This window comes from Carcharhinus amblyrhynchos, chromosome 3, assembly GCF_965287045.1.
Source record: "Carcharhinus amblyrhynchos chromosome 3, sCarAmb.v2.hapA, whole genome shotgun sequence".
Taxonomy (NCBI): domain Eukaryota; kingdom Metazoa; phylum Chordata; class Chondrichthyes; order Carcharhiniformes; family Carcharhinidae; genus Carcharhinus; species Carcharhinus amblyrhynchos.
This window is the reverse complement of record NC_137326.1, coordinates 71681253-71709008: the sequence shown is the minus strand read 5'-3', so window position 1 is coordinate 71709008 and position 27756 is coordinate 71681253. Positions and strand designations below refer to the sequence as shown.

At 42.5% G+C, this 27756-nt stretch overlaps 1 protein-coding gene across 1 annotated transcript in view; it reads right to left on the bottom strand.

The window, feature by feature from the left end:
* crocc2 (ciliary rootlet coiled-coil, rootletin family member 2) overlaps positions 1 to 27756 on the bottom strand; it is a 271300-nt gene that overhangs the window by 145908 nt on the left and 97636 nt on the right. Inside the window, exons 6-9 of the mRNA XM_080185255.1 lie at positions 20934 to 21040; positions 13551 to 13716; positions 9730 to 9836; positions 7966 to 8193 (exon numbers count right to left, since the gene is read on the bottom strand). Of these exons, the coding sequence (XP_080041381.1) occupies positions 7966 to 8193; positions 9730 to 9836; positions 13551 to 13716; positions 20934 to 21040 (608 nt within the window). The remainder of the gene's footprint in view (positions 1 to 7965; positions 8194 to 9729; positions 9837 to 13550; positions 13717 to 20933; positions 21041 to 27756) is intronic.

Genomic DNA, 27756 nt, shown 5'->3' with positions numbered 1-27756 from the left:
ATAATTTTTACGGTCACTGTAGAGTATCTCAATGTTCAAGATAAATGTGTGGAATTTATTTTGAAAAACATACTCCCTGCAATTGCTGGAAGATGCCATTAAAACTCTCACGCTTGGATTAAATATTAGAATTGTGAAATGTTCACATGGAAGAAAGCTATTGTACCCATTCAGTCATACCTGCTATGAAAGGAATATCCACTTAATCTTGACTTCTATCCCTCTCCCTATACTTGATTAAAATGTTCTTTTCCAAATATTATGGATTGTGTGTCTCCCATTGTGTCCGGTTGGATGGTCCACACACTAACTATCCCCATGTAACCTCAGAAATTCCCCTCGTCTTTCATTTTGTCAATGACCTTAAATTCATGCCTTCGAGTTATTGGTCATGGAGAAGTAGAAATAGAATTTGTCATTTTGAACTTGCCAAATCCCTTTGTAATTTTGGATATCCCCATCAGATCTCCTTGTAACTTATAAGTGCCATACAAGTGAGGCTTTAACCATCACCAAGAGATAATCTGACTATCTCCGCATGACATCCAATGGCATTACTATAGCAGAATCCACTGAATCCATTGTTAACATCCCAGGGATAACTCTTGACCAGAAATTGAACTGACTACAACAGCAGGAGAAAGGCTGGGAATTCTGCAGAAAGTAATTCACCTCCTGATTACCCAAAGCCTATTCATCATTTACAAGGCTTAAGTCAGGAGTGCCTTAACTATATGAGTGCAGCTCCAAAAACACACAAGAAGCTTGATAAAACAGCGCACTCAGTTTGCACCTCTTCTACCAACGAAAACATTCACTCCCTCCCACCACTGACACACAGTGTCAGCAGTGTGTACCATCTACAAGATGCACTCCAGGAACTTATGAAGGTTCCTTCGACAGCACCTCCCACACTTGCACCTCTATCAGCTGGAAGGTCAAGGGTAGCAGATCCATGGGTACACCACAACCTGGAGGTTCCCCTCCAAGTCACTCACTATCTGACTTGGCAACATATTGCCATTCCTTCACTGTCACTGGGTCACGACCTTGAAACTTACAGTCTAACAGCGCTTTAGTTGTACCTATACCACAGTGACTACAGTGGTTTCAGAAGGCCACCATTGCCCTCTCAAGGACAATTACGAATGGGCATTAAATGCTGGTCTAGCCAAGTATGCATACATCTCATGTATAATATCCTAACTATGTTAAGCATTGTGGATATTAAACTAATAGATGTGGTTTGCACACCTAGATTCAAACTAACAACATCAGATTTATTCTAGGAGCTTTTTCCTGTGTAGGTAGAAACTGAAACAAAAACAGCAGCCAGTGCAACACCCTAATAACATCGCCATCAAATCACGTGACCTACTCTTAAATCAATCATGCAATCATTTAAATATATAACACCATATAAGCACAAATTTTAAATAATCTCCTCTAACTAAAGCCTCTCTTCATTAGTATTGTGTAATTGAATCTCAGCTGGACCCTCTCCTTCATCTTAACACTTTTTCTAAATTAAGGTGTCCAAATGGCATTGGCTGTAGTAGGTGATCTTCTATTTTTCACATAAAGTGCTGGCAAATGCCTGTTTCCCTTCAATGAAATGAAAATAACACTTCTTAAATGAGAACATAGGGTTGTGAGTTTATAAAAGGCCATAGGTCACCTCTGACCAGTCTAGAAGTCACATTATACAATGATACTGGAGTTGTTTATTAATTATGGCAATTTAGTCTCTATCACACATAAACATGATAAAGGTATTGTTCCAGAGAGTAGCTGAGACCAAGACAATCTTTTCAGGGAAAGTTGGGTAATATTTGAAACACAACAAGGCACAGGGCTAAGGGGGCACAGTGAGGCAGTAGGATTAGTTTTGGATTGCTCGATCAAAGAGACAACAAGTCTCAGGGGAACAAAGAGACTGTGTAAGTATTGTGAAAATACACAAACTGCTTCAGATTATTTTCTACTTGCAGCTGAGCTCTTTTTACATGAAATAACAGTGGTGTCTGCACCCTAGGTAGAGTATGCTCAGTTATACCAACTGGAAATCAAAACCTCATTCTTTTTGACACATTCTCACTCAGTGTGGTGATAGCAAGTCAGCTACCCATTCTATACATATCCCCATTTCCATGAAGTCAGTGGGAATAGAACTTGAGAGGGATGTAAAGCAGACTTGCTGCTTCACTTTCACCTTTCTTACACAATTGCAGAAAGTCCAACTCTTACCTCACAGAGGTGACTTAATTTTTACTGAGAAAAGGTTTTTGTTTTCTTCAAAGTTCTATTTGGTGCAGATGATTAATTTTCCCATTTTGTCTGCAGGTGGGCTCATTTTGAATGATATGCTATTAGTTACCATTTTTTCTGTGACTGACTAATTCACAGGGGTCTAGATAGGATCACATTTTGGGATGGTATAATGTCTTTCACCTGTGGATCAATGAAATGCCTGAGGTGGCATGGAGAATAAATTGACTGCAGCATCCCTGGGTTTGATTACCAGTCTGCGTTGAATTAACTAATCTCAGGTAATGAGCTAATGGGTTGGTAAGATTGGTCTCAATAGTCCGGGTTGACGAGGAGTTGGAAGAAAATCAGCCAGATTTCCTGCTTTGAATCATTATCCAAAGACCCCCACTAGAGAAAATACATCTGCACATGTGCCAGATCAGTTTAGTCAGTCTGCCTTCACAAGAGGGGTAGGTCCTCCTCCCCTCTGTGTAATAGCGTAAAACAAGTAATTGTAAATCAGCAGCTCTTTTAAAGTCAATGGAAATAAAATTTGAAGAAATTCAAAACAGGTTGCTCACTATCATCTATTTTATACAAATGAACAAGACAGGATCTACACCAAGGAGTGCAGAATAACAGAGAATAACCATCCATGCTGAACATTCCAAAATGGAGAAACAGAAGGATTGAGTCATGGAATTATACAGTGCAGGCAATCTCCACTCAGTTCTATCTGTCTGCCCTCGACACATCGTCTTACAATGTACTTCTCAAAAATCTATTTCCCCTTAAAACCATTTGTGAATTTTGCCTCTTGAACTGTTTAAATGCCTTATCAATCCTCCATATAGAACAAAAACTTTCCTTTCATTCTTTTAATGAATAATCTTAAATTTGTGCTACATTATTACAAGCAAAACCATAAACAAAGATGTAGGACAAAAACTGGTCCAACACAACTGTCCCTCAATTTAAAAACCCACCTTTATGTTCAAACCGCTCCATAGCGTCACCCCTCAATATCCCTGCTACCTCCTTAAGCCCCTACAAGTCTTTGAGAAACTGTGTTCCTCCAACTTGAGCCTCCCTTATTCTTCCATACCCTTTCTCTCATCATTGGTGGCCATGCGTACAACTGTCCAGGCATTAAGCTCTTGAATTTCATCCTTAAATTTTTCTCCATTCTCTTCCTTTAAGACTCTTCTTAAAATCTACCTCTTTGATCCCATTATCCTTCCGAGTATCTCTTTCTTTTGCTATCAACTTTGTCTGACCTATGAAGCACTTTAAGGTTTTTTCCTACATTGAGCACTCTATAAACATATAAGTTGTTGTTTCTATTTCTAATACTACCCCACTGGAATGTCATACAGGAACATAACATCCAGTTCTTCGTATATGCTCAGCTCTATTTCACCCCCAAGTTTCTAAACCCTCTTGTGGTCTCTGATTTGTCACCTGCTTGTCTAACATCCAGTATTGGATGAGCAGAAATTTCCTCCAACTAAATACTGGAGTGCCATTAACATTGCTCCCCATCACAAACTTGGGCCAGGATTTTATAGCCCTGCCAAATTGTGCTCCCCGCACCCCTCCTTGCTCCGCCCCAAGCGAATGTGGTCGATTATTTGAATTAATATTCCATTGGCATGAGGGGCCATAAAATCCTGGCCTTGGTTCTCTTCAACTTTTTCCCAGCTTGGCAACTGTTATAAACTGAGCAAGAAAGTTGGCTCCCTTGCTGTTGCTTTTTCTTCAAGGTGTGTTTCCGACCACATCTCTGCACAATCACCAAGAAAGTCAACTTCCGCCTCTAATGTGGATCATCTCTGACCCTGCTTCTGCTCATCAGCTACTGAAAATCTCATCCATGTTTTTATTTAACCGATTCTAACATTCTTCTGCCTGGCCTCCGATCTTCCATCTTGTGCTCTTCCATATGTCTGGTGCCCATATATTAAGGACCTCCAAAGTTCATTGACCCATCAGACCAGTCATTCTGGACAGAGATGAGAGAGAACTGAGGCACCAGTTTATTTCTCTTGCTGTCTACTTTGGAAAGAAAAATTTGTCTGTTTCTTAACTGCTGAGTGTACAGTAAATTAAACTTTCAGCAGCAAGCTTTTAATGAGTTTGAATAAAAAGGACGGTTTATTCACATCTCACCCTGAAAATCTAACACCACATCACAAACTCAAACATTCCATGAGAAAATAGCGCGCACACACACACAAACATACACACACAAACACACGCACGGGTGCACACACACATGAGAAAATACAGTTAAAGAGGACAGGGTACTTTTGCAAGTTACAAAATGATAATTCATAAGTCAAATGTGCCAGGAAACAGAATTTTTTTATTTGTGGTTATTGGAAGTGAGTTATAGCTTTAAGCAACTTTACTTTCGTGTTTCTGTATTTGAAACAACTAATTACTTGAGTTTGGTTTAAATGTATGCATGGTAATGAGGATTTATGACATGAAAGCAAACAAGGTTTCAAGGAAAACTAGGCTACTTAGCAGCCAGGGACTACCATGGGACAAGAAGAACTTTTGAGTTAGTTGTAAGCTCGAGACTGGAGAAGCTGGACGGGTCAAAGGAGCTGCAGAAAGCAGACTTCCTAAAAAAAGTCCCAAAAGAAACAAAAGTGAGGACAAAGAGGTTGTCTCAAGAAGACAGTTGATTATAGGACATGGTGCTGTTCAGAAAAATTCTAATAAAAACAGATGAAGAGCTCTGAGTTAAAAGGACAACTTCAAGAACCAGATTTAAAGTTTGCTGGATGAGAAGTCAGGCATTTAAGGTATATCAAAAGTTTGGTGACATCTTAAGACAGCCCGTGAAACAATGGTGTTCTGTTGGCATGGTTGGATACCTGAAAAATTGTGTTGACGCTTAAATGCACATGGCAATCCAAGGCAGAGGAATACCGAAAAGAGAGACTGAAATCCTGGAAGTGGATCATTCATGAAAGCATCCGAGGTAAAGCTTTGCTGGGAGGAAGATTCCAAACATATTCTTCAACAGTGGCATTTGGAAACACTCATGTGGAAGCCAGAGTTCCAGTGAGGCCAGTTGGTTCAGAGTGTGAGGAGCTGATCAGAAATCCACAGAAGTTGTGTTGGGTGACATCTGCCACTTGGTTTCATAGTGTGGTGCGTCTGACCACATTTGGCCTGTTGGGTTACATGGACTGAGAATATTTGAGTGTAAGATATACTTTGTACCTTGTGCTATCCTTACAAATCTGTGTACAGCTGCAAAGATATAGGTGGGGTGAAGGAGTAATGCGTTACAGTTAATACTTTCCTGTTCAATAAATGTTTTATTCATTTATTAAATGTTAATCATCATTCCTGTGGTTTTGTTCATCCACATTTCTAAATAAAAAATTAGAATGTACAATCCATCGAGCTGGAGTTCCACTCTGGGACTTGACTGCCCAGTAGTAACATCAAATGGGATTGTATACATGATTGGCTCATCTTGGTGCAGGGGTCTGATGATGAAGTGTTTTTTTTCCATTTTTTAAGTCTGGCTAGGAGAATTCAAAATCCAAAGTGGTTTCTGAAAGTTGTTACAAGATTCCCTGAAAGAGGAGGATTTTCAGCAAGTCACAAAAGTTATTTGCCTGTTGGCTTATTACCAGGAGATCAGTTTACTGCATGGTGGCCAAAAGGGAAAACACTGGAAAATCTCAGCAGGTCTGACAGCATCTGTAAGGAGAGAAAAGAGCTGATGTTTCGAGTCCAAATGACCCTTGTCAATGCTTTGGCAAAGGGTCATCTAGGCTTGAAATGTCAGACCTTTCCTCTCCTTACAGGTGCTGCCAGGCATGCTGAGATTTTCCAGCATTTTCTCTTTTGGCTTCAGATTCCAACATCCACAGTAATTTGCTTTTACTGTACTGGTGGACTTCAAAAGAAATAGGCTTGGGGAACTTAACAACGTTGCAGTGTACAGTTTTGTAGCATTGATGTTACTGACATTGTTGATGATGTTTTTGTTGTGTTTTTTGCAGACTGACTAGCTTTTCGGGGAATAAGATTCGTTATGTGTGGTCAGTTTCAGGTATATAACCACATGATCAATACTTTTCTATTGTTTATAAAGAATGATGTAAAGGTAGAAGCCATTACAGCACAATAGTGATCATTCACACCAATATATGATGACCTTGTTTCTCTACACCTTTTTTTACTTTTGAGCTCAGAGGCCCTGAGTCTGGGAATCCATAGATTTTGAGTTCTGGGTAAATCCATAAACAAAAGGAAGTGTGAATTCCACAAATAATTTTGTCTAAATATGTTCATTCAAGAGGTGGACCCCACCCATGGTCATTCAATTGGGAATTTTCAAAAGTCTTGAGGTCATTCTGAGTTTGAGCAGAAATTGCAAAAACCACCTGATCCTTAGCAGACTTTTAATATCAATTTTTAGAAGACACAACATTCCAGACAATTGTATACTGAATGCAACCTATGTTTACAGTTATGTATATGACTCATTTTCGCTAGTCATGGCAGTATGCTTGTGATTGTGAACTGGTGCACCATATAAGTGCACATTAATTTCAATATCCTCATCATTGATTTCAAATCTTTCCATTGCCTTCTCCTTTCATGCCCCTGTAATCTCCCACAACTTGACAAAATTTGAAGCTCCCTGCACTCAAATTGTGACTTCTTGTGAATCATGTCTTTAATCAGTCTAACATTGGACAACCGTGCTTTCAGCTACCTAGGCTCAGGAATTTATGCCCTAACCCTCTCCAACAGACGGCCGAATGGACAACTCCTACTTCTTGTTTCTATGTTTTGTTTAAAGGGATCAAGGCACATGGGGCAAAGGTAGGATCAGGATATTGAATTTGCTGATCAACCATGATGAAAATGAATGGCGGAGCAGGATCGAAGGGCGGAATGGTCTATCCCTGCTTCTAATTTCTATCTATATACTCTCTCTCCTCTTTAAGAAGTTTATAAAAACCTTTGATTCTGCTGTTGGGTATTAAAAATGTTTTGATTTATTTTGCTCTTGTTAGGCACTTTTGGAGGTTTTACTAAATATAAGTTGTTTTTGTTGCTGTTATCCCCTATATCTGTGATCCCTTGCGCATCAGATCAAGGGATTCCCTACGCTGCTCGACACCATCTAGTCTCTTGAGACAGACAAACATAAAACTCCAGGTCCAAAACCCAAAGTCATCTGGAAGTAATAAAATCTGCAAAATTCCTTCCTGATTCCTTCAAGTGGTCAAAGTTAGTTCAGGAGTCCACTTTAGTCATGACTCATATTAATTGATACCCATTTTTAATGCATTCTCTATTTCAGCCAAAACCTCCAGCTCTCTCTTGAAGGCACGCAGTGAATCATCAGGTACATTCACACCCTGTCCACCAAACCAAGGTTCCACCAGAATGCAGAATAATGCGATGGAAGGGATCTCATCCTTTCCCCATAGCAATTTAAAATTACAATAGCACAAAGCAGCCATGTTCTACAAATTACTAATCAGTTAGTAGTCTGGGCACTTAATAGCCTTGACTAGTTAATTATGAAAGAGTAAACTGGTTAACATGAGATCTGGGAAGGTCATGTTGGCGCTCAAGGGAAACTCTCTAAAGGCTGGAATCAAGATACATTGAGCAGGAAACGCCTCTAAAGTCCTTACTTCATTACCACCAAGTGTTATTTCACCCTACCTTGCATGGAGCTCTGCCTTGTCTGCATCACACTTGCTCTGCAGTTGAATCATCTCTTTGACCTTATCTCGGAGCTGCTGTTCAAGCCTTCCACTTTGCATTGTGTGCTTCTCCAGTGTAGAAGTAGTACTCGCCTGAGACTGACGCAAGTTGGACTCCAGGTTCAAGCAGGCCATCTGTAGGCGCCGGGATGTCTGAGCAACATCAGTTTTCACCTCCAGGAGACTCCTGAAGAGTTGGGGGTTGGTGTTGGGGAACAAACAGACAGATCTCCTGGTCAACCCATACAGTACAAAGACAATTATTGTTAGTGTTTGTCAAGACAAAGGAACAAAACCAGAAATCATGTACCCTGCTCTTTCCCCCTCCCCAACATGGTTGAGCAAATTTAGCCATTAAGCAGGAGAGAATACAAAATGATTGAGGAGACAGAGGGATTGAATAATAAGGTGCAATTATGTAACTTTGTTCACTGCATATGAACATATGTAACTTCTAACAAACGTACATGAGTTAGATTGCAGGCCACGACTAATAATCTTAAATTGGTTGCGAGTGTAATTCTCAGCTGTCCAATTGCAAAATCACATCAAAAGTTAGACATTATGTTCTGAGTTTTGCAAGCATGGACTGATTGAAAATGGTCAGTACTCTACCTATTGTGAACAGCTGGAGGACATGATGTTTGATACCATCCATCAGTTATTGGAATGTACAACCTATGTACCTGACATCGTACTGGCACTGAAATTCATATACCACATTGCTCATTCATGTGACAGTAGCCTCCTGTTTGTGGTGAATAATACTTGTGCTGTTACTGCATAATAGTAGAGTGAACAGCTAGCTTCACCTGTTGCTCAAATTTTTGAGACATTTTGCCCTTCTCGGTAATTGAGGTTCAATGGGCACTTTTCAGGACAGAAGTTGATGACCTTCGGCCCATTCACGACTATACATTATACACAATGAGCAATGATCTGAGTGAGATAGTCATCATATCACAGGATAGCTTTGATGCACCCAATTTCGGTCTCAAGTTTGCACAGTGAATAAGTTGTTCAGACCCTATTTACAAAATTACCAATAAGGGCAATCTTACAACATGTGGAGTTGTAGGAATCCTAAACAAGAGAATTCTTACATGTAGCTGCAGGTTCAAATATAGCAAGGATGCTAGGAATATGTAAGGGATACGAAGTTAGGTGTCATCCCATTGAAAATGTGTCTCTTGCGGAAACTGTGAAAAAGGTTAACGAGAGCAAAGCCTCAAGGGAATCCCATGGCAACACCATCTATTTGGGCATTCATGGTGCCATTAAAGTTGAACTGCACTGTGCAAGTTGCTGAATTCATAAGTTCAACGAACACAGATCCAGAAAATAGCAGCACATCTAGATTAGCAGGATATAGTGACGCAGTGCAAGCATCAATGGCTTCCTTGAGATGGCACCTCTGACACTGCAGTGTCCCTCAGAATGGAATGCTATTCTTGATTTTCCAGCTCAAATTGGACTTGAGTCTGGAACCTTCTGGTGCAAAAGCAAGAGTTCTACCAATTGAACCACAGCAGAAGGCAAACTAAACAGATTTTTTTTTTAAATCTAGCAATTCCAGTGTTCTCATAAAGAAGGTGCCAAGTGCCATGCTGAGCTAATTGAAGGTACTTAGGTGTAACCATGATTGTACCCAATGGTTTAAAAGGGAGGATCTCTTCTTCTTTGTTGTGACCTCCAGTCCAATTCGACAGCTAATAGGGCTTACCGCTCCATCCCACTCCTCAGATCAGTAAGATCACTGCGGACCGTGGCTACCTGCTGCCATAGTCCCAGCAGCCTGTCATGCTCACTGCAATGGTGCAAGCCATATGTCTAGAAAAAAGTAAGAGACAAAATGGGAAGTATTTTTTCTGATGCCTTTTAACATTGCTGTTACAAGAATATTGAACATTGAGTTAAATAATTTATTTTAGGGTTACACCAGGTAAAATTTTTCCTGAAAAAGCAGTTGTCATCTTAAGAGAGTACCTTAGAAGAAATGGTGTGATGTGTTGCAGTTCACTCAGGGAGTCTGTGTTTCTGTGGCAACATGTATATGTTTTTATATTGTTGTAGTCTGCAACTGTGAAAATTGATGGTAAAGGCTCCAATATCCTTTCCAGGAAATGTTGACCAAGAATCTCTCCCTTTCTTACCGCCTGTCATTGGCATATTTCTGGGCTTTATGAATGCGGCTGCCATGGCCATCAAGTCCTTGGGTATTACCCAAACCTTGAGATTCTTGTTCAGCAGCAGAGGTGCTACCTACTGCACCACAAGACAACCTAGAAGAGTTCGTAAGCTTAGACAATTTGGACAATTTACTCTGTCCCTCATCTAGAGGAATAACTGGAACAGCGAAAGATGTATTGGGGGATGGAAATATAGAACGGGACATTGCTGCTGATTGGCCAAGCTTGTGTTAATACATGCTAACTGATTAGTTGACTGTGCAGAATAGATGGTAATATGTTTCTTGAACAAAGGTAGCCAGATGTCACTAACCAAAAGGCATCTGTCCTGGGGGATGGTGTGGCATTGCAAATTTCCATGGCGGTTTTGGTAAGTCTTGCATGCAAATGTATGATGCATGAGATAAGTCTAAAATTGGACCATTGGATGTGGTGTCCATGTTTGATAATAGTTGACTTGTTCTATTCGCGACAATTGAAACAGGTTTGATGCTCCTTGAGTATAGTGTGCAGGCTGCCGATTGTTTCCCCAAAGTACACGGGTCCACAAGCATTTTTCACAGTATAACAACTGGAATTCAACATCAACAAGGTAGAGAAATAGCACCAAGGATCTTCTTTTAGACGCTTCAATTCATATATTTACTGCAGATCAGAGGAATTTCATAGTCACCAAGACCAAGAAGAGTATAACAAATACTCTATACCTTCTCAACATTGATATCTATTTTTAAAAAACTCCCAAAGATCCTACCTCTGCTATTGAGGGAAAAATCAATACCAAGTCACTCTCGACACAGGGATAATGTTTTATCCAAGGCTTTGGATAATAAACGTTTATTACTTTTTCTTCCAGTCCAATTTTACATTAGAAGCACAAAATCCACAGATCAGATGCCCTGCTGAGACCTATCTTCATGGAAGGTTCCCCAACAGGCAAGACAGCTCAACACCTGCAGCCACTAATTGGGAAATATACACAAAATATCACAAACTCTAAACATTTCATTAAGGGAATACAGCAAACTACAAACATCTCTTAAAAAACAGAGGTCACTTTTGATTTTGGGTTACTGTTCATCAATGTACACATCTTAGGAACTTGTCTCATTATCAAACAATGTTTGGAAAAAGTCTTTTCCTTATCTAGCAGAACTGCGATGTCACCAGATCAAATTTTCTACTGATGTGCTGAAATTGAGCGTCACTCCAATGGCAAGGTTCCTATTTCAAACAAACAAATTATGCTGCTATGGGATCTCCATTGTCACTAACATTTTTACGGTCGAGATCAAACAAGCAGACTTCAATTTGCTCATCTTCAAACTAGACTCTAGCTTTGATATGACACTTTCCCCATATGGTTAGATAGGAGAGAATTTCACAGCTTTCTACAGCACCATAATAGCCAACATTCGAGTATTATATTTACTGTGGAGATTGAAGTATAACATTGCTTATCTCTTCTTGATGTTGTCATCACCAAGTCACACAGTGCATACAAATACATCAAGTCAACTGTAAACCCATTCACACTGACAGATATCTCAACTATCGGCACTGTACTTTTCTTCATCTCTTCACCCTCTTATTGGTTTCCAACATCCTCTTTAAAAAAGCCTACTCCATCCTTGACTAGAAACATCTACAACAAGAGTGTTGCCATGTTAAGTCTACACATCAATTCAAAGGGCTCTTTTCATACAAAGATAACACATACCCATCTGTTACTCACTCCATAGCAGTTACTTCCACAAAAACAAAAGTCAGCTTCCTGTACATCAATCCCACCTTGCACAGAGTGCAACATATACTGAAGTCAGTGGACATCAACTCCGATACAAGTCATCTAAGAAGCTACACACACATCTACACATTTACAAAGACAAGGAACCACCTCGCAACAAATCACAAACTCACAGCAGTACATTCAATTATGGACCTGTCTGCATTGAGGAAACAGGTCACAGCCAACACATTAGATTCAAGGAATATCAAACTTGCTTTAATGTGACAAGTCAGCTATTGACAAACACACTCAACTTAATAATCATCATATCCAATAATCCAACTCTAGACTTAATTCAGCCATAATGTGTCAGAGAGGCCATGGGGAGATCTACTAACAAACACCACACTTTCCTCCAAGACAGCAGCCCTAATTCTCATCAGTAACATCAAGCAACTCTTATTCAAGAAACTATTCTGTATAGCCAACCAATAAATAGCAAGAGTTTCAATATGTACCTACCTATTATAAACACAATAGTTTGATCAGCAGTAAGATCCTGCCCATATCTCAGCCTCGACTATATGTAACTACCTCTTACAGTCATTCCTCCCAGTGATGGGCAGGGTATGCTGCTTGATGCATTGAGGCCTACCACTTCTAAAGAACTTTTTAAGGTAACAACTTATTTCCTCAAAGCAAATTTTTAGATGGCATAAAAGTTAAAATTGTTTTAATGTTACTGCTCAAACCATGAAAATCTTCAAATAACTTTTAAATCTTTGTTGAAGTCACTTTAACAGATTTAGAAGCCCTTAGAGTGATGTCAAGATAGGAAAACTCTTGAGTAGGTCAAAGGTAGGAAATTTTCCAATTTCATTCCCCAGCTGGGTTCATTCTGGACTCATGTTGAAAATTTGACATATGCTGGGTGTGATGTTCTGACTCCTACCAGCAGCATATAGCGTTCCTGAAGGGCATGGGCCCATAGTACAAAAATACTGGGAGGTAACAAGTAAGAGCCTCAACCATTGTAATTTAAGCAGAGAAATCACAGATGCACTCTCAATAAATAACATTTCTGCCAGGAACCTTTCCGAGAAATTGAAAACTCTTAAATTGAAGCTTCATTAAAAAGATCTACATTTTAAAAAGATTATTTATGGGAGTTTATTTTTATGTTTTGTATCTTCATTCACTTTTTCCTTGGGAGTAGTGGGGAAGAAATGTTGGAAGGATTATCAACCATTAATTGGGTGTGAATGGGTGACAGGGAAAACTGAAAATATTTTCTATTGCAGTAAGAAGAATTCTGAGGGTATAATGTGGTGGAAAAGTCAATGCAAAGATTTTCCTGCATTGTCCAACTGTGACACTACAAACAAGAGAATGTTCCGTTTCCCAGAACTAACACCCATCACTCCAATGAGCACACAAAATAAAACATACAGCAATAAACAAAAAGGAAAGAATTATTTTAGGATTGCACACAACCCAAGCAGATTGTCTCACAGTTATGGCTGTCACAGCAGCAATTTCACATTGCGTCTTGTAAGACAGTCCACCAGAGTTGTGTGGGAATAAGCAAGTGTGATAGCACTGACTAATGTGAGAACAGATAGCTACCTCCTGTTCCCACCGCGCTGTCATTTCTCTGTGCTCCAGTTCATTCCTTGCTTTGCCGAAATCAACTGTGAGCTTGCGAAGATCCTCATCAAGTCTCTGATTGGCTGTGTTGGCCTGTTCTAGTTGCTCCCGCAACATGGCGTTGACCTGAGTCAAGCTGCTGGTTCTATTTCAGAGAGATTAAACCCAATCACATTCTGTACTGATCTTGACATTCTGATCCTGATTTGTGGCAGTTAATTTTCCTCTTCATTTCACTTCAGATTTGTTAATCTATATTTGAGGTCTCATTGTCTAGTCTGAGTTTGTTGAAATGGTTATGTATTTAACCTGTACGTGCAGGATTATCCTTTTATAGGTACTTCATTTGTCCTCTACTGAAACTGGAGCAAATCATCATCCTCCCACCCATTCTCTTCAATCCTTTGTTCAAGTTTTTTAATTGAGCTCTTTTGAAGTTATAAACATGGTTCCTAGTTTTTTAGTAGAATTGTTTCCCAGATCATATCAAATTTGATAATTCGGAGCTGTAAATTCCATTTCCCATTCATTGTCTTGATCAATTACAAATACTGAGTCAAATTAAGAACTGCTTCTCATTGCACTGCCTCAGTGTTTCAGCTGCTAACAGTGACTCTTGGATGGCATTCCTCATTTTACTCACAAGGAAAGCCAACATTCTTTCTCTCTGACCTTTCCTCTCAGTCTTCTAATTATTTTCCGTTATTGCTGAAAAAAGACATTTTGTTGAAGCTTTTCGTCTTGCACCTATCAGAACAATCACCAGAGTACCAATATCAAGGAAACAACAATATTATATGACAATAAAAGTGCTGATTGGTTGGCAAGGGGATTCTGATTGGTAGAGGGTGTGCAATGGAGAATGCAGTGTAGTGCATTTGCATGTCCTGGAAGCTACATATGTTAATACACAAGGCCCTGTGCCTTGCAGACAGACAGAACATTTATACACATTGCCTCCGTTTCAGCTGAACAAAATAAGTGATAGTCATTTGCTGGTTCATTCCTCATGGCAAAACCTTGAGCAATAAGAATCAAGATGCCTCATTTAAATTTACAAACAATGCTTGGGAAGATTTTTACGATTGTTCTGATGAATATGGAGGGCAGAGTGTGATAATTGTAAAATTAATTAAGTGAAAAATGTTGATTCTGGTGAAGTTAAAGACTGTTAAAGACAGGGCTGTGAAGGGGAAGGGTAGTTAAGTCTTGTTCTAATTCATAAAAGGCAAAGGTTGGTGAACTTGTTGGACAATGAAATGAAATGCTTGCCTTCATCCTTCTGAGATTGAGAAAAGCAAAATGAAAGCGTCAATATAGCTGGACTCAATATAACCACTTCAATTCCTTTGATACTGAAACACATTTTCACTTACACCAATATAATTCTTTGCAATGAATTGCCAAAAGAAAGACACACTGTTTGTACTGCACAATTATAATATTTTAAGAAACAGCCTTTGACCCAAAGCAATACAGTGAAGGAAATTTGTAATATTTAAAATGTCTGTAGAATCTATATTACTTTGAATATATTTGAAAATGACTTTACAATTTACACGAGTTGCAAAGGGATCGATTGTAATTTTCTTTGACGATAAGACCTGGTGATCCTTCTATGGCATCAATACCAACAGGAGATAAGTTAAGACCAGAAGCCATGTGGTTAGACACAAAGGAGAGCCACAACAGAGGGAAGGACAGAAAAGGCACATTTACAAGGAGCTGCGTGTGTATTACAGTTAGACAGGACAGAAGGCTAAAGGCAGGGTTAGAGAAGTGATTGTGAATTGAACAATTTTACCACTACTGAGTTTTGCCAGCGTTGGCCAGACTGTTTAATGGGGTGAATTCAAGAGATGGGATAAATTAGTCTCTGAGGAATCCATGCCATCAAGACCAACTAAGGCAGTTCTACAGGACTGTGCCATTTTGGGATTTGGGGGAGGGGAGGTGGTGGTACGGGCGGTGGGTGGTGGTGATCATCTCCTGACGACTCATATAGAATATGGCTGCCAATGAATGCGACTAAAGGGCTGAAACAGTTGACTGGGAAAGTGAGAGATCTTATATACCAGAGCCCAAGTTAAAGAATTTTGGACTGTACATGGTATCACGTGTCTGCGGGGCATGATGCGGGTGGTTGTGTAAGATGAATCTTTGTTGTACTATTTAAAGTGAAATTCAACTTTTCATTTAAAATATCACTTGCCTCTTAATTCATGTTTAATATGCATTGGTGCCAATTCATAATAAAAGGATCTTATTAGTAATTACTTCATTTGGGGGTCATTTATAAAATTTGGTTATTACGGCCTATGGCTTCTCCATAGGGAACATAACAATTAAATTTAATCCTGTTTATTATAGCAATTGAATGCATTCACATTCCAAAGTTTTAACATCTCATGAGTTACTTCAAAAGTGCAGTTAGTATTATCATGCCACTGTATGTGTTTCTACTTTTTAATACAAGATTCTACAATAACATAAGTGAGGGAGTGACGTAAGGTGATAGCACACTGATTGTCACTGAACTAGTAACCCAGAGACCCAAGGTAATGCTCTGGGGATCCAGGTTTGAATCCCAACATGGCAGATGATGAAATTTGAATTCCATGAAAATCTGGAATTAAAAAGTCTAATGATGACCATGAAACCATTGTCAATTGTTGTAATGTCCTTTAGGGAAAGAAATTTGGCCTGCATGTGTCTCCAGATCCACAGCAATGTGGTTGATTCTTAAAAAAGATGTTGTTTGAAATGGTCCAGCATTTGAGGAAATTCGGGACGGGCAATAAATGCTGGCCCAGCCAGTGATGCCCACAACAAATGAATAAAAGGTGAACAAAGAGCAAAGAAAACTGCAGCACAGGAACAGGCCTTTCGGCCCTCCAAGCCTGCACCATGTTGCCCATCTGAACTAAAATCCCCGGCCTTTCTAGGGACCATATCCCCCTTATTTCCATCCTATTCATTTATTTATCAGGATGTCGCTTAAAAGTCACTATCATATCTGCTTCCACTACCTCCCCCAGCGTGAGTTCCAGGAACCTACCATCCTCTGTGTAAAAAAACGTTTAAAGGAGACGTATGTGCCTCATACATCTCCTTTAAACCTTGCCCCTCACAGCTTAAACCTACACGCCATAGTATGTGACTCTTTGACCCTGGGAAAAAGCTTCTGGCAATCCACTCTGTTCATGCCTTTCATAATCTTGCAGACTTCTATCAGGTTACCCTTCAACCTCAAAGGATGACAAAGGGTCAGTTGGACTCGAAATATCAGATCTTTTCTCTCCTTACAAATGCTGCCAGACCTGCTGACATTTTCCAGCATTTTTTCTTTTGGGGGCTCAGCTTTGTACCCTTGTGCCCTCACCTCAATGAATTCCGGACTCGACATGATATTGAACTCTTCTTTCGTAGCCTTCAACTCTATGCCCACTTCTTTGGGCAAGAGTCCTCCTCCTGTTCTACATGCCTCCAACATTCTGCCTCCAATTGGACACTCGCTCCAGGACAATTGCCTGCCCTCAATCTTTTCATTAGGAACTGTTGACGAGATAGTGGCTGTCTCAATTTTTCTGCCCCCGTCACCCATTCCAACCTCTCTCCTTCCGAATTCTCCACTCTTTGTTCCCTCAGATCCAATTCAGATTGTCATCAAACCTGCCAACAGAGGGGGTGCTGTTGTCGTCTGGCGTACTGATCTCTACCTTGCAAAGGCTAAGTGCCAACCCTCAGATGAGCTTTGACAAAGGGTTATCTGGGCGCAAAACATTAGTTCTTTTCTCTCCTTAGAGATGCTGTCAGATCTGATGAGATTTTCCAGCATTTTCTCTTTTGGTTTCACCCCTCAACCTCTGTCATTCCAGTGAGAACAAACCAAGTTTCTCCAACCTCTCCTCACAGATAATGCCCTCCATATCGGGCAACATTTTGGTAAATCTTTTCTATATTAATCAATTATTTGCTGGCAGTTCTTGTTGAAAGGGGAATATTAACCCTGCACTTCCTTGACTGATACTGTGGGGTCTTTCAATCTGAACAAATTTGTTTAAAAGGTGGCACTTCTTACAAATCAGCAGTCCCTTGGTGCAAGATCAGGTTATCAAGCCCTGGGATAACAACTTTCTACTCTAGTGCTTACACGTAGCCTGAGCTGACACAAGGTTAAATTGTAATATACTCACCAAATAATTATGGGTTGAAAGCTAAGAATGAAAGGGGGCAGAAAGAAATTCAGTGATTCTACCATCTGATTTTTTAAAATACATCTACAAGTGTGCAACAGTGGCTGTAACTCAAATGTGAGATGAGTCTCGGCTGGGAGGTAAAGATGAGGACACCAGGCAGAAACAGTCAGGCTCATACCAGTACAGTCAACTCCAGAAAAACACAAATCTCAATTCAACAGCTGTGTGTTAACCACTTCCCATTCTCTGCCATCAGGCAGGCCCCAGAGCCAAGAACAACAGTGAAGCAGAAATTCTAAGTCAAATAGAAAATATTCCCTTGTGACCAGATTCCAACGCCACCTGCAGCCAGGTGTCACGCACACAGAACAGCACTGATTTTAAGTCAGTGAATGTTATAAATACTCAGTTTGTGAGTTATATATTTCTGGGACCGTGTTCAATTTTAGGTAAAATAGAGTAGTCATGTGACCTGTTCTGAATACTGCTTGACAATAAGTCTTGGTGGCTTTGTTGCTAAGGGGACATGGAGGCTGATTTACAGGGAAGGCGACACAGTGCGCTCACACCTGTAAGCAATGACTAGAACAGTTGTGCTGACAGTTGGTAACCTGGCAGGGTTGAATTCTGACACAGTAGGGCAGACATTGAAAATAGCGGACGGACCTGGATGTGGAAGACCCACGTGCCATTTCTGACCGATCCAATTTTCTTCCGATAGAGGAAAGAGGATGGAAACCCGAGCTCAGCAAAACCATGCAAAGTAAATTCAATCAGACCTCATTTTGGCTTTTGCAAGGGCCTTAACCCATAGCGTGGAAGTCACTAATTGATGAGTAGACATACATGCACTTGAAGGGCAGATAAGATCCCTGTGACACGATTGTAAGGGCAGCCTGTAGTATGTAATAAAGGAAGTCAGACACTGTCCTTCCCCCCCTCTGGGACAGGGTGGCATACTGTCCTTTCCCCTTCCGGGATTGGGTGGCACAAGCTTCTATCTTGATAGAAGATAGAAGGATAACACTATAATCTAGAAGGACATAGGCAGCAGAAATCTACGACACTGCCACCTCGATATTCCCCTCCAAGCTATTCACCACCCTAACCTGGAAATATACTGCCATTCTTTCACGATAACAGGGTAAAATTCCCTCTCTAACAGCACTGTGGATGTACCTACACTTCAGAGACTGCAGCAGTTCAAAAAGGCAACTCACCACAACCTTCTCAAGGGGAATTAGGGATAGGTAATAAGTGCTGGCCTAGCCAGCGATGCCCACATCCTGAAAATAAATTTAAAAGTATAGATTTGGAGGAATTGGATAATAAATCTCTTTGTAAAGAGAGTCAAAGTTACCTGTAAGAATGAAGTTTGGCTGTGACAATCCAGCTTCTCCTGGGCACGGGCACATTGTGCTATATTAACTCAAAATCATTTAAAGCTCTCATTAAGTGGAATAAAGTGCACAGTAGCAATGTGGATGCAAAACTGGCTGAGAATAATTGTCAATGTATATTTGTCAAGCCGGAGAGAGGTTTGTAGTGGAGCTCCCCAGGAATCGGTATTAGAACTTCTACTTTTTCTGATAAGCATTACTGATCTAGATTTTGGTGTGCAGAAGACAATTACAATGCTTGCAAGTAACATAAATCTAAGAAGCATTGTAAACTGAGGGGGACAGCACTGAACTTCAAAAAGACATGGACAAGTTGGTGGAGTGGGCAGATAGGTGGCAGATGAAGTTCAATGGGGAGAAGTATGAGGCAATACAGTTTGGTAGGAAGAACATGGAGAGACAATATAAAATAAGCCTTACAGTTGTTATGATAATGCAGAAGCAGAGGGACCTGAGTGTACATGTGCATGGATTATTGAAGGCAGAAGGACAGGTGGAGAGAGTAGTTAATAAAACATAAGGTATCCCAAGTTTTATTAATAGGGGCATAGAGTACAAGGGCAAGGAGGTTATGCTGAACTTATACAAGACACTAGTTAGATCTCAGCTGGAATATTGTGCACAGTTCTGGGTGTCACATTTTAAGAAAGACATGAATGTATTGGAGAGAGTACAGAAGAGATTTACAAGAATGGCTCCAGGGAGGAGAAACTTCAGTTATGAGGATAGATTGGAAAGGTTGGGGCTGTTTTTCTTGGAAGGAAAAAGGCTAAGAGGAGATTTGATAGAGATGACCAAAACCAGAATGTACTGAATGGAGTAGATAAGGGGAAACTGTTTCCCACTCATAAAAGGATTGAGAACAAGAAGGCACAGAATTAAAGTGATTTGCAAAAGAGCAAATGTCAATGAGAGAAAACATTTTTGGGTCTGGATTGCACTGCCTGGAAATGTGGTGAAGGCAGCTTCAATCGAGGCACTCAAGAGGGCATTGGATGATTACTTGAATGGTAACAATGTGCAGAGTTACGAGAAAAAAGTAGGGGGATGGAACTAAGTCATAATGCTCACTTAGAGAGCTGGTACAGACATGATGGGCCAAATGGCCTCCTTCAGCACTAATAATTCTGTAATTGACTGTCATCCTTGAGAGAGGACATTGGGAAGCTGTGGTGTAAGAAATACAATGATATCATACAAATGCAAGAGAGTTACTCATTGGAGGTCGCGATGAAACTGCAGTTTGAGGCAGTGTAGAAGAAGTTTTTTCACACTTTGCCTTGAAATGCACAAGATTCAGTGGAGAATGTTCCAACTTCACACATTAACACCACAGTCTGAGGAGTGTAAACCTCATCCATGCAACCTTTCCCTTTTGATCTCTTACTTGCTCTATTTCTTTCGAGGGGTTTCCCCCACAGCACAAATTGGAAACTGAATGAGCTAAAGATCACAAAAACAGAATATCTCAGCAGGTCTGACAACATCTGAGGGGAGAGAACAGAGCCAGTGTTTCGAGTCTAGATGACCCTTTGTCAGCTCTGGTGAAGGGTCATCTAGACTAAAATCATTGGCTCTATTCTCTCCCCACAGATGCTGTCAGAATTGCTGAGATTTTCCAGCATTTTCTGTTTTTGTTTCATATTCCAGCATCCACAGTATTTTGCTTTTAAGCTAAAGGCCACAGACGGTGTCACCACTGCATAGAAAGATTGGCAAGAGCTCTAGGTACTGTTGAGTAATACAGAACAAATGTCGCTCACCTCTGCTGCTCCTCCTCCAGGCGAATGAGGGTGGTCTCCAGTTCAGTGCTGTGCTCATACTCTGCCTTCCTTAAGTGAGATTCAGTTGTTTCTAAGCGGGTCTGTAACTGAAAATTAAGGATAATGCCCAACACAGCAATAACACTAGTATGGATTTGGGAATTATGTTACTTTTGCATAAATGAATATGGTAGAGGTAAGCAGAGCCCCATGTTTGGATGAAACCTCAATGGAAAACTGCTAGCCTACATATTCACAATACCTTTGTTGCTTTTTGCTTCACTCTATTGCTGCTGATATCCTTACCCATTTGTTTGTTACCTCCAGGCTGAACTTCTTCTGACTGACTATTCAAATTGTCTGTTTGTCAATCCATTGAAGTTTGCCCTAAGCCAGGTTCTAACTCAAGTTGCATATATCGAGATCCTTGAGCTATTACAAAGAACAAAAAAACGTACAGCAAAGGAACAGGCTCTATGGCACTCCAAGCCTGTTCCAATCATGATGACCTAACTAAACTAAATAAAAGCCAATCTGCCCATTCGGTCCATATCCCTCTATTCCCTCTCTACTCATGTACCCATCCAGATGCCTCTTAAATGTTGCTGATGTTCCTACTTCCACCACCTCTTCTGCCAGCGTGTTCCAGACACCCACCACTCTCTGTGTGAAAAGCTTCCTCCACACATCTCCCCTAAAATTTCCCCCTCTCACCTTGAACCTGTGCACCCTTATAATTGACACTTCCACCCTGGGAAAAAGCCTCTGACGTTCTACGCTGTGTATGCTAGTGAAGATCAGGTGAGATGATTTCCCATTGCCTTTCTCACTATCCTTGGAGAACATATGTCTTGATGGGCTGCAATCAAGGCTTAAATAACCCACTTAACCTCGGGTTGAGGGGATGAGTGTGGTGGGAGTGCTTTCTACCAGCACTCATGAATTCAAGCACCTTTTTGTTACAATTTCCCCTTACTTTATTTCTGCAATTATCTCCAGCTTTATATCCTCTGGCCTCCTGAACATCCCTTCACCTGCAATTCCACCATTAGTCTTTAGCCTCCTCAAGCTTATTTTATGGAATTTCCTCTCTAATTTAATAACTCAACTTCTGGGAAGAGAATTCCAAAGGCTAACAACCTTTTGAGAGATTCTGGGTGTGTGTGTGTTGTTGTTGGGGGGTGGGGGGGGGGGAGGATATGAGTGGAGGGGAGTATGGGGAGTGTATGCGTTGCTGAGGAGCTCTGGGGGAGGTATGGGGAGTGTGTGTTGCTGGGGGGCTGTGGTGAGTATGGGGAGTTTGTGTTGCTGGGGGTGTACAGGGAGTGTGTGTTGCTGGGGAGCTGTGGGAAGGTATGGGGGGTGTGTGTTGCTGGGGTGTATGGGGAATACACATTGCTGGGAGGCTGTGGGGGTTATGAGGAGTGTGTGTTGCTGGGCTGGAGGCGAGCAGAGTTGCTTAACCTCTCCATCTGTCTCTACCCTTCACCAAATCCCAATCGCTGCACCCCCCCCTACCTTCAGATTGACGAGATGGCTTTTGCAGTGCAATCAATTAGCCTTGCTGTTCTTTTGGTTGCTGCTGGAGCTGAGGTGGAGGAGCAGGAGGATGAATTACAGGCAAAAGAGGCCCAGGCCTTAGCACTCACAGGAGAAGAAGGAGATGGCCATTGGAGGCAGGGCCTGGCCACCATTCACCCCAAGGGGGGAGGGAGATGAGGAGCAGGAGGACGAGAGAGCAGAGACCCCAGTAGTCCGCACGTGAGTGTCCTTTGAGGAATTGTTGAACATGCCGCTAAAGACTCTGGCTCCAAAAGGAGACAGTGCGACACCTGTGCCATTTGTTGAGGACCTGGTACCTCGGGGGTCAGGGGGACAGAGGACACCCACTCACAGTGGCTGGGAAAGTGATGGCCACCTTAAACTTTTACCCCAATAGGTCCTTCCAAACCACCAGTGGAGATCTTTGTGGCATTTCCCAATCATCCGTCCACAAGTGTGTTAAGGAGATCACAGATGTTCTGTATGCTGGGCTGGCCAGTATATTAAATTTGACTTGGACCAGGCCCAGCAGGAAGCAAATGCTGCAGGGTTCGAGGCCAATGCAGGGATTCCAAATGTGCAGGGGATTATAGACTGCACCCATGTCGCTTTCAAGGCCCTGGTGAAGAATTCAGGAAAATTCATGAACAGAAAAGGCTTCCATTCAATAAATGTGCAATTAGTGTGTGACCATCAGTGAACATCATGATGTCTGCACCAGATACCCCGGCAAATGAATGACAGCTTCACAGCAACAGCACCCTGGCGCTGGAGGGCTGGCGGCAGCAAGACTCAGGCATGCAAGGGAGCAAGGGAGGCTCTGATTATCACATGCTCTGGTCACTAGAGACCTGTGTTGCCAGACGTAGGTTTAATTCCCAGCTGGCTCCAACAATTTCCTGCAACATTGTAACACCAGAGTGGTGGGCCTGGGTACACTGTGCTATCGAGTTTCTGTGGCAAGCAGGAGGGTGATGATGACTCGCTACGCACCATTGTGATGATACACTGGTGCAAACTGACTGCTGCCTGAGCTCCGCATGCACGCTGGCACCTGGGCCCATGTCTGGGTGGTGGGTAAAGGAGCACTAAACCCCCATGCAGGACCCCATAGCAGGTGGGGGGTAGTGAGAGGAAATCTTTCATGGGTTCTGGAGATGCCATGGTAGATGCTGTAAGAAGATGTCAATGCGTGCCAACCTCTGTACCCAGTGAATTATTTGAGCCCTTGATTTTCTCAGTAGCAATGCACTGGGGGGCCTCCCCCACTAACATTAATGTGCAGGATCCCTCTGGCAACCCTTGGGGTAAGTACATTCCTGTTAGAGGTTAATCAAAGACAAATTAGTCATAGATGTGGGGTGAAATAACATTTATTGGTGACAATAAAAGTGCCTTCAAAATAAGTGCTCATATAACAAGTGAACATGAGACTTTAAAGTGCCTAAGTATTCTATTGAACTAGCATTGTCCTTCACCCGTGCCATTCTAGTGCCACTACGACAACTTCTTACCTTTACGTGGCCTACCACTAAATCTCAATGTCTCCCTAGGATGTACATCGGACGTAGAGCTGGCCAGCTGCCTACCACATCCTGTGGCCTGTAATGCCCTTGGTGATTATCCTCTGGAGGGCTGGACCTTGAGGGCCGTGGCCAGCTTCCAGGTGTCAAGGGTGTATCCATGACACCCTCTTCATCCCGCTGCCCCCAAGATGTCTCAGTGTCAGAAACAGGGGAGTCTGAAGGTGTAGCCACAGTGACACTCTCATGGAAGGTCCCGCCATGGGCTTGAGCTGTCCTTCCTCCCTTGGGGTTCCTGTGGGCCCCTGGGTCACTCCCTGGAATGGTGGTGCTTCTGCAGTGAACTCCAGATGCTCCAGCACCTGGCCCTGCCAGTCCTGGAGAGCCACCTGCGTTCTTGCCAAGGTGGCCAAACCCTCTGCGGTGGCCCTCTGAGTCAGGGGCCACCTGTCAATGACAGCAGCAAGTGCTCCCAGAGACTGGGCCATGCTCTGCAGCCCCTCAGCCATGACCCTCTTTGAGAACATGATTGGGCCACGTCCTCAAAGGCTGCTGCCATAGCCTGCTGTGTCTCAGCACTGTCCCGCTAGGTCTCCTGTAAGGTTTGCATCCTATCAGCCATGACCATCAGTGACTGGGCCACATTCTCAAAAGCTGTAGTCATAGCCCGCTGTGTCTCAGCTCTGCCCTGCTGGATCTCCTGCAAGCTCTTGGGCATCTCAGCATTGGGCCTCAGAGTCTCAAAAAAACAGTTGAAGCCCTCAGCTGTGGCCTGCTGTGACTCGGCCGTGATCTTCTGTGATTCAGACATTGTTTGGATCATGCCACTGTTGGTGGGGGTTTCCTGCCCCAGGGTTTTCCACTGTGGACAGCACCTTTGCAGTGTTGGCCTGGGAACCATGAAAGACAGGCAATAACTGGTCCACCTGAAAGCTTTGGGATACCTCCCTACAGCCTTGCAGTCAGTCCAATGTTGCTGAAAGCCCCTCATGCATTCTCTGGCTCTGTTGCTGTATCTCCAGCAGCTGAGGGAGAAGTGTTCACAGAGGTCCAGCATGTAACCTGGGGCTAGCTGAGTTCCTTGTCTCTAGCAGACTCCACTTGCCAAAGGCTTTGAACGTTCCTTCCTCCACCCGATGTACATCAGCAGATGTCTCAAACACATTAGAGAGTGACCCAAATGCCTTGCCATTAACTTGACCCACTGATGTGAGAGTCTCTGGAATGGTGAGTTGTGAGGTGGAAGCTGATGCAAAACTGGTGCCGACCTCAGTATCCCTTCATCGGCTTCTTGTCAGGGGCAAGATGGATGGGAGCAGCGGTGGGGGGGCCGCGATGTCAGATGGCCAGGTGCCTTGGGGTGCCTTTTTGCAACACAGAACACAAGATTAAGTGCAAGGGAGGGAGAGGAACCTGGGCTGCATGCATCTTATTGAGCTATCTCCAACCAGTGAAAGATTGGTAGGTTCTATGCTCCAGCCCGACCATGCTGTCACTAATGTTCCTCATCCCCTCCTCTCCTGCAAGCTCCAATGCCCACTTCTCAAAGGCGGTAAGGTCTCGAATCTTGGGCACACCAGCCTCTGTCTTCACCCTCTCCCAGCGATTATGGGCATTCTTCTCCTGTGGGGAGAGAAGAAGCCATGTAAGATCTGATGGAATGAGTTCTGCAAGGTTTCAGAGGGCAAAGGTTGAGATACTCTTGGGGGAGGGGGGGGAGGTGCTTGCGGGTCGGGGCTGGAAGCATGTAGGGTGCTGGAATCCGGGGGATCTGAGGTCATTTAGGGGGAAGATGCGATATGAGGTTAAACACTGACCTTTGCTGCCCAGATCAGGTCAGTTTTTTGCAGCACTGCTTCCTGGTTCTCCTGTTTAAGACCAGTGCCTTGGCACTAACACATGCCGCCACTGCCTCCCAGGCTGCACTTCCATCCCTGCCCCTGGGACGGCGTCATGCTGGGGAGAGAACAGAACGTACTGCCTTGCCTCCATTAACTGCAGCAACCTAGCCAGATAAACATCTAAAAAATGGAGAGCTGCTTTCCTGGGAGCCATTTCTTTCTGCAACGCCTGCCAGTCTGTACATCCTTGAGCGTTTTTATAGAGCTTTCTCTTGCTAGGGCAGATCAGCTGCAGTTAGTTTGGGTGAATCCGTTAGAGCCTTCCAGCGAGTTTAACGTAGTTTGCCTTGTTACATGGAGGGGAAGTCAAATCAACACTTGCAGGTGTGCTGAGGAGGGGGGGTGGATTTGTGCCTCTGTGATGATCAGGAGCAGGGGAGAGAAAGGGTCATGTTATTCAGCCATCGAGACTGGGGGGAGTGATGAGGAGGCCTTATGCAAGAGAATCTGGAGGGAGGTGGGAGGGGGGTGACGCATCAGTAATGTTGGTGGTGTAGAGTGGTTCCTGATATCCATGAGGAGAGGCTGTATCAGGCCTGGGACGGTTTCTGCCAGGAGAGCTGCTTTTTTAAATCTTTTTTCTGCACAAGCGCAGTTTGTGGTTCTGATCTGAGCTGCTGGCTGGCTAGTGAATTGAGCCCCACCCACTGCCTCGAATGGCTAGAAATGGTCTACCTCACTTTTTCAAAGACTGGGTGCATAAGATTCAGCATGAAAACTCACCTGAAAAACAGATGAGGATCTCTCCTGTTTTCACATTAGCTGGACAATCAGAAAAAAATCTTGTAAAATTCTGCCCACTATTTCAATTTGCCACATTTTTGCCCACCTGCTTAACGTAACCAGAGTTTGCAGACTCTTGGTGTCCATCTCACAACTTGCTTTCCTACCGATCTTTGTTTCATGAGCAAACTTAGCTACAGTACAGTCGATCCCAAGTCATGCATGAAGATCATAAATAGGTGAGGCCCAGCACTGACCTCTGCAGCATTTCACTAGTCACAGCTGCCAACCTTCAAAGACTCATTTATCCTGACTCTTTGATGTTTCTTGCACATTGGACAATGAGTTAGCTATGGTATATGTGTAGGGTTGTGGGGATAGGCTGGGAGAATGGGCCTCGGTAGAGTGCTCTTTTGAAGGGTCAGTGCAGATTTGATGGGTTGAATGGACTCTTCCTGCACTGTGGGGAATCTATGATTCAATGGTTCAAAATATACTACATCTACTGCTTTGCTTTTGTCCACCCTGCCTGCTACATCTTCAAAGAACTCTAATAAACTTGTTATCCATTTACTCTCTGTGAAGCAGTTGGAGAGATTTACTATCTTTTAACTGCTTCTGTAGTGTAGTGGTGATCACGTTCACCTAGCATGCAAAAGGTCACCAATTCAAAACCGGGCACAAACTTGCACAGCTGCGATGGCTGAGTGGTTAAGAGTTCCTCAGCGCATCCTGCTCGCAGTGGTTATGATTGTGAAGTGTTTACTTTCACTGTTTCAGGCAGCCACAGAGCTGGAAAAAACCTACTGATTTGCAATATTATCTATTATGGTGTATAAGTAATTACATTTTTATGATTTTACCTTCGCCCAAAGAGTGGTCTCTTCACCCAGAAAATGGTCAGTAAAAAAAAGACACAATGCACTTTTTATTAGTGAAGAACTGTCTTTGTCTTTCTTCCTTCCTCCTCATATGCGTTCAGTCCTTCTTGCACTTTTGGTCCCCTCGCTTTATCTCACTCTTTCTGCCTTTCTCTCTTCTGTACTTTGTTTAGCTCACTCTTTCTCTCCAACATACCACCCATAATGTTTCTCTGCTGCTCGTTCTTTCAGTCTCTCTATCCTGTCACATGAA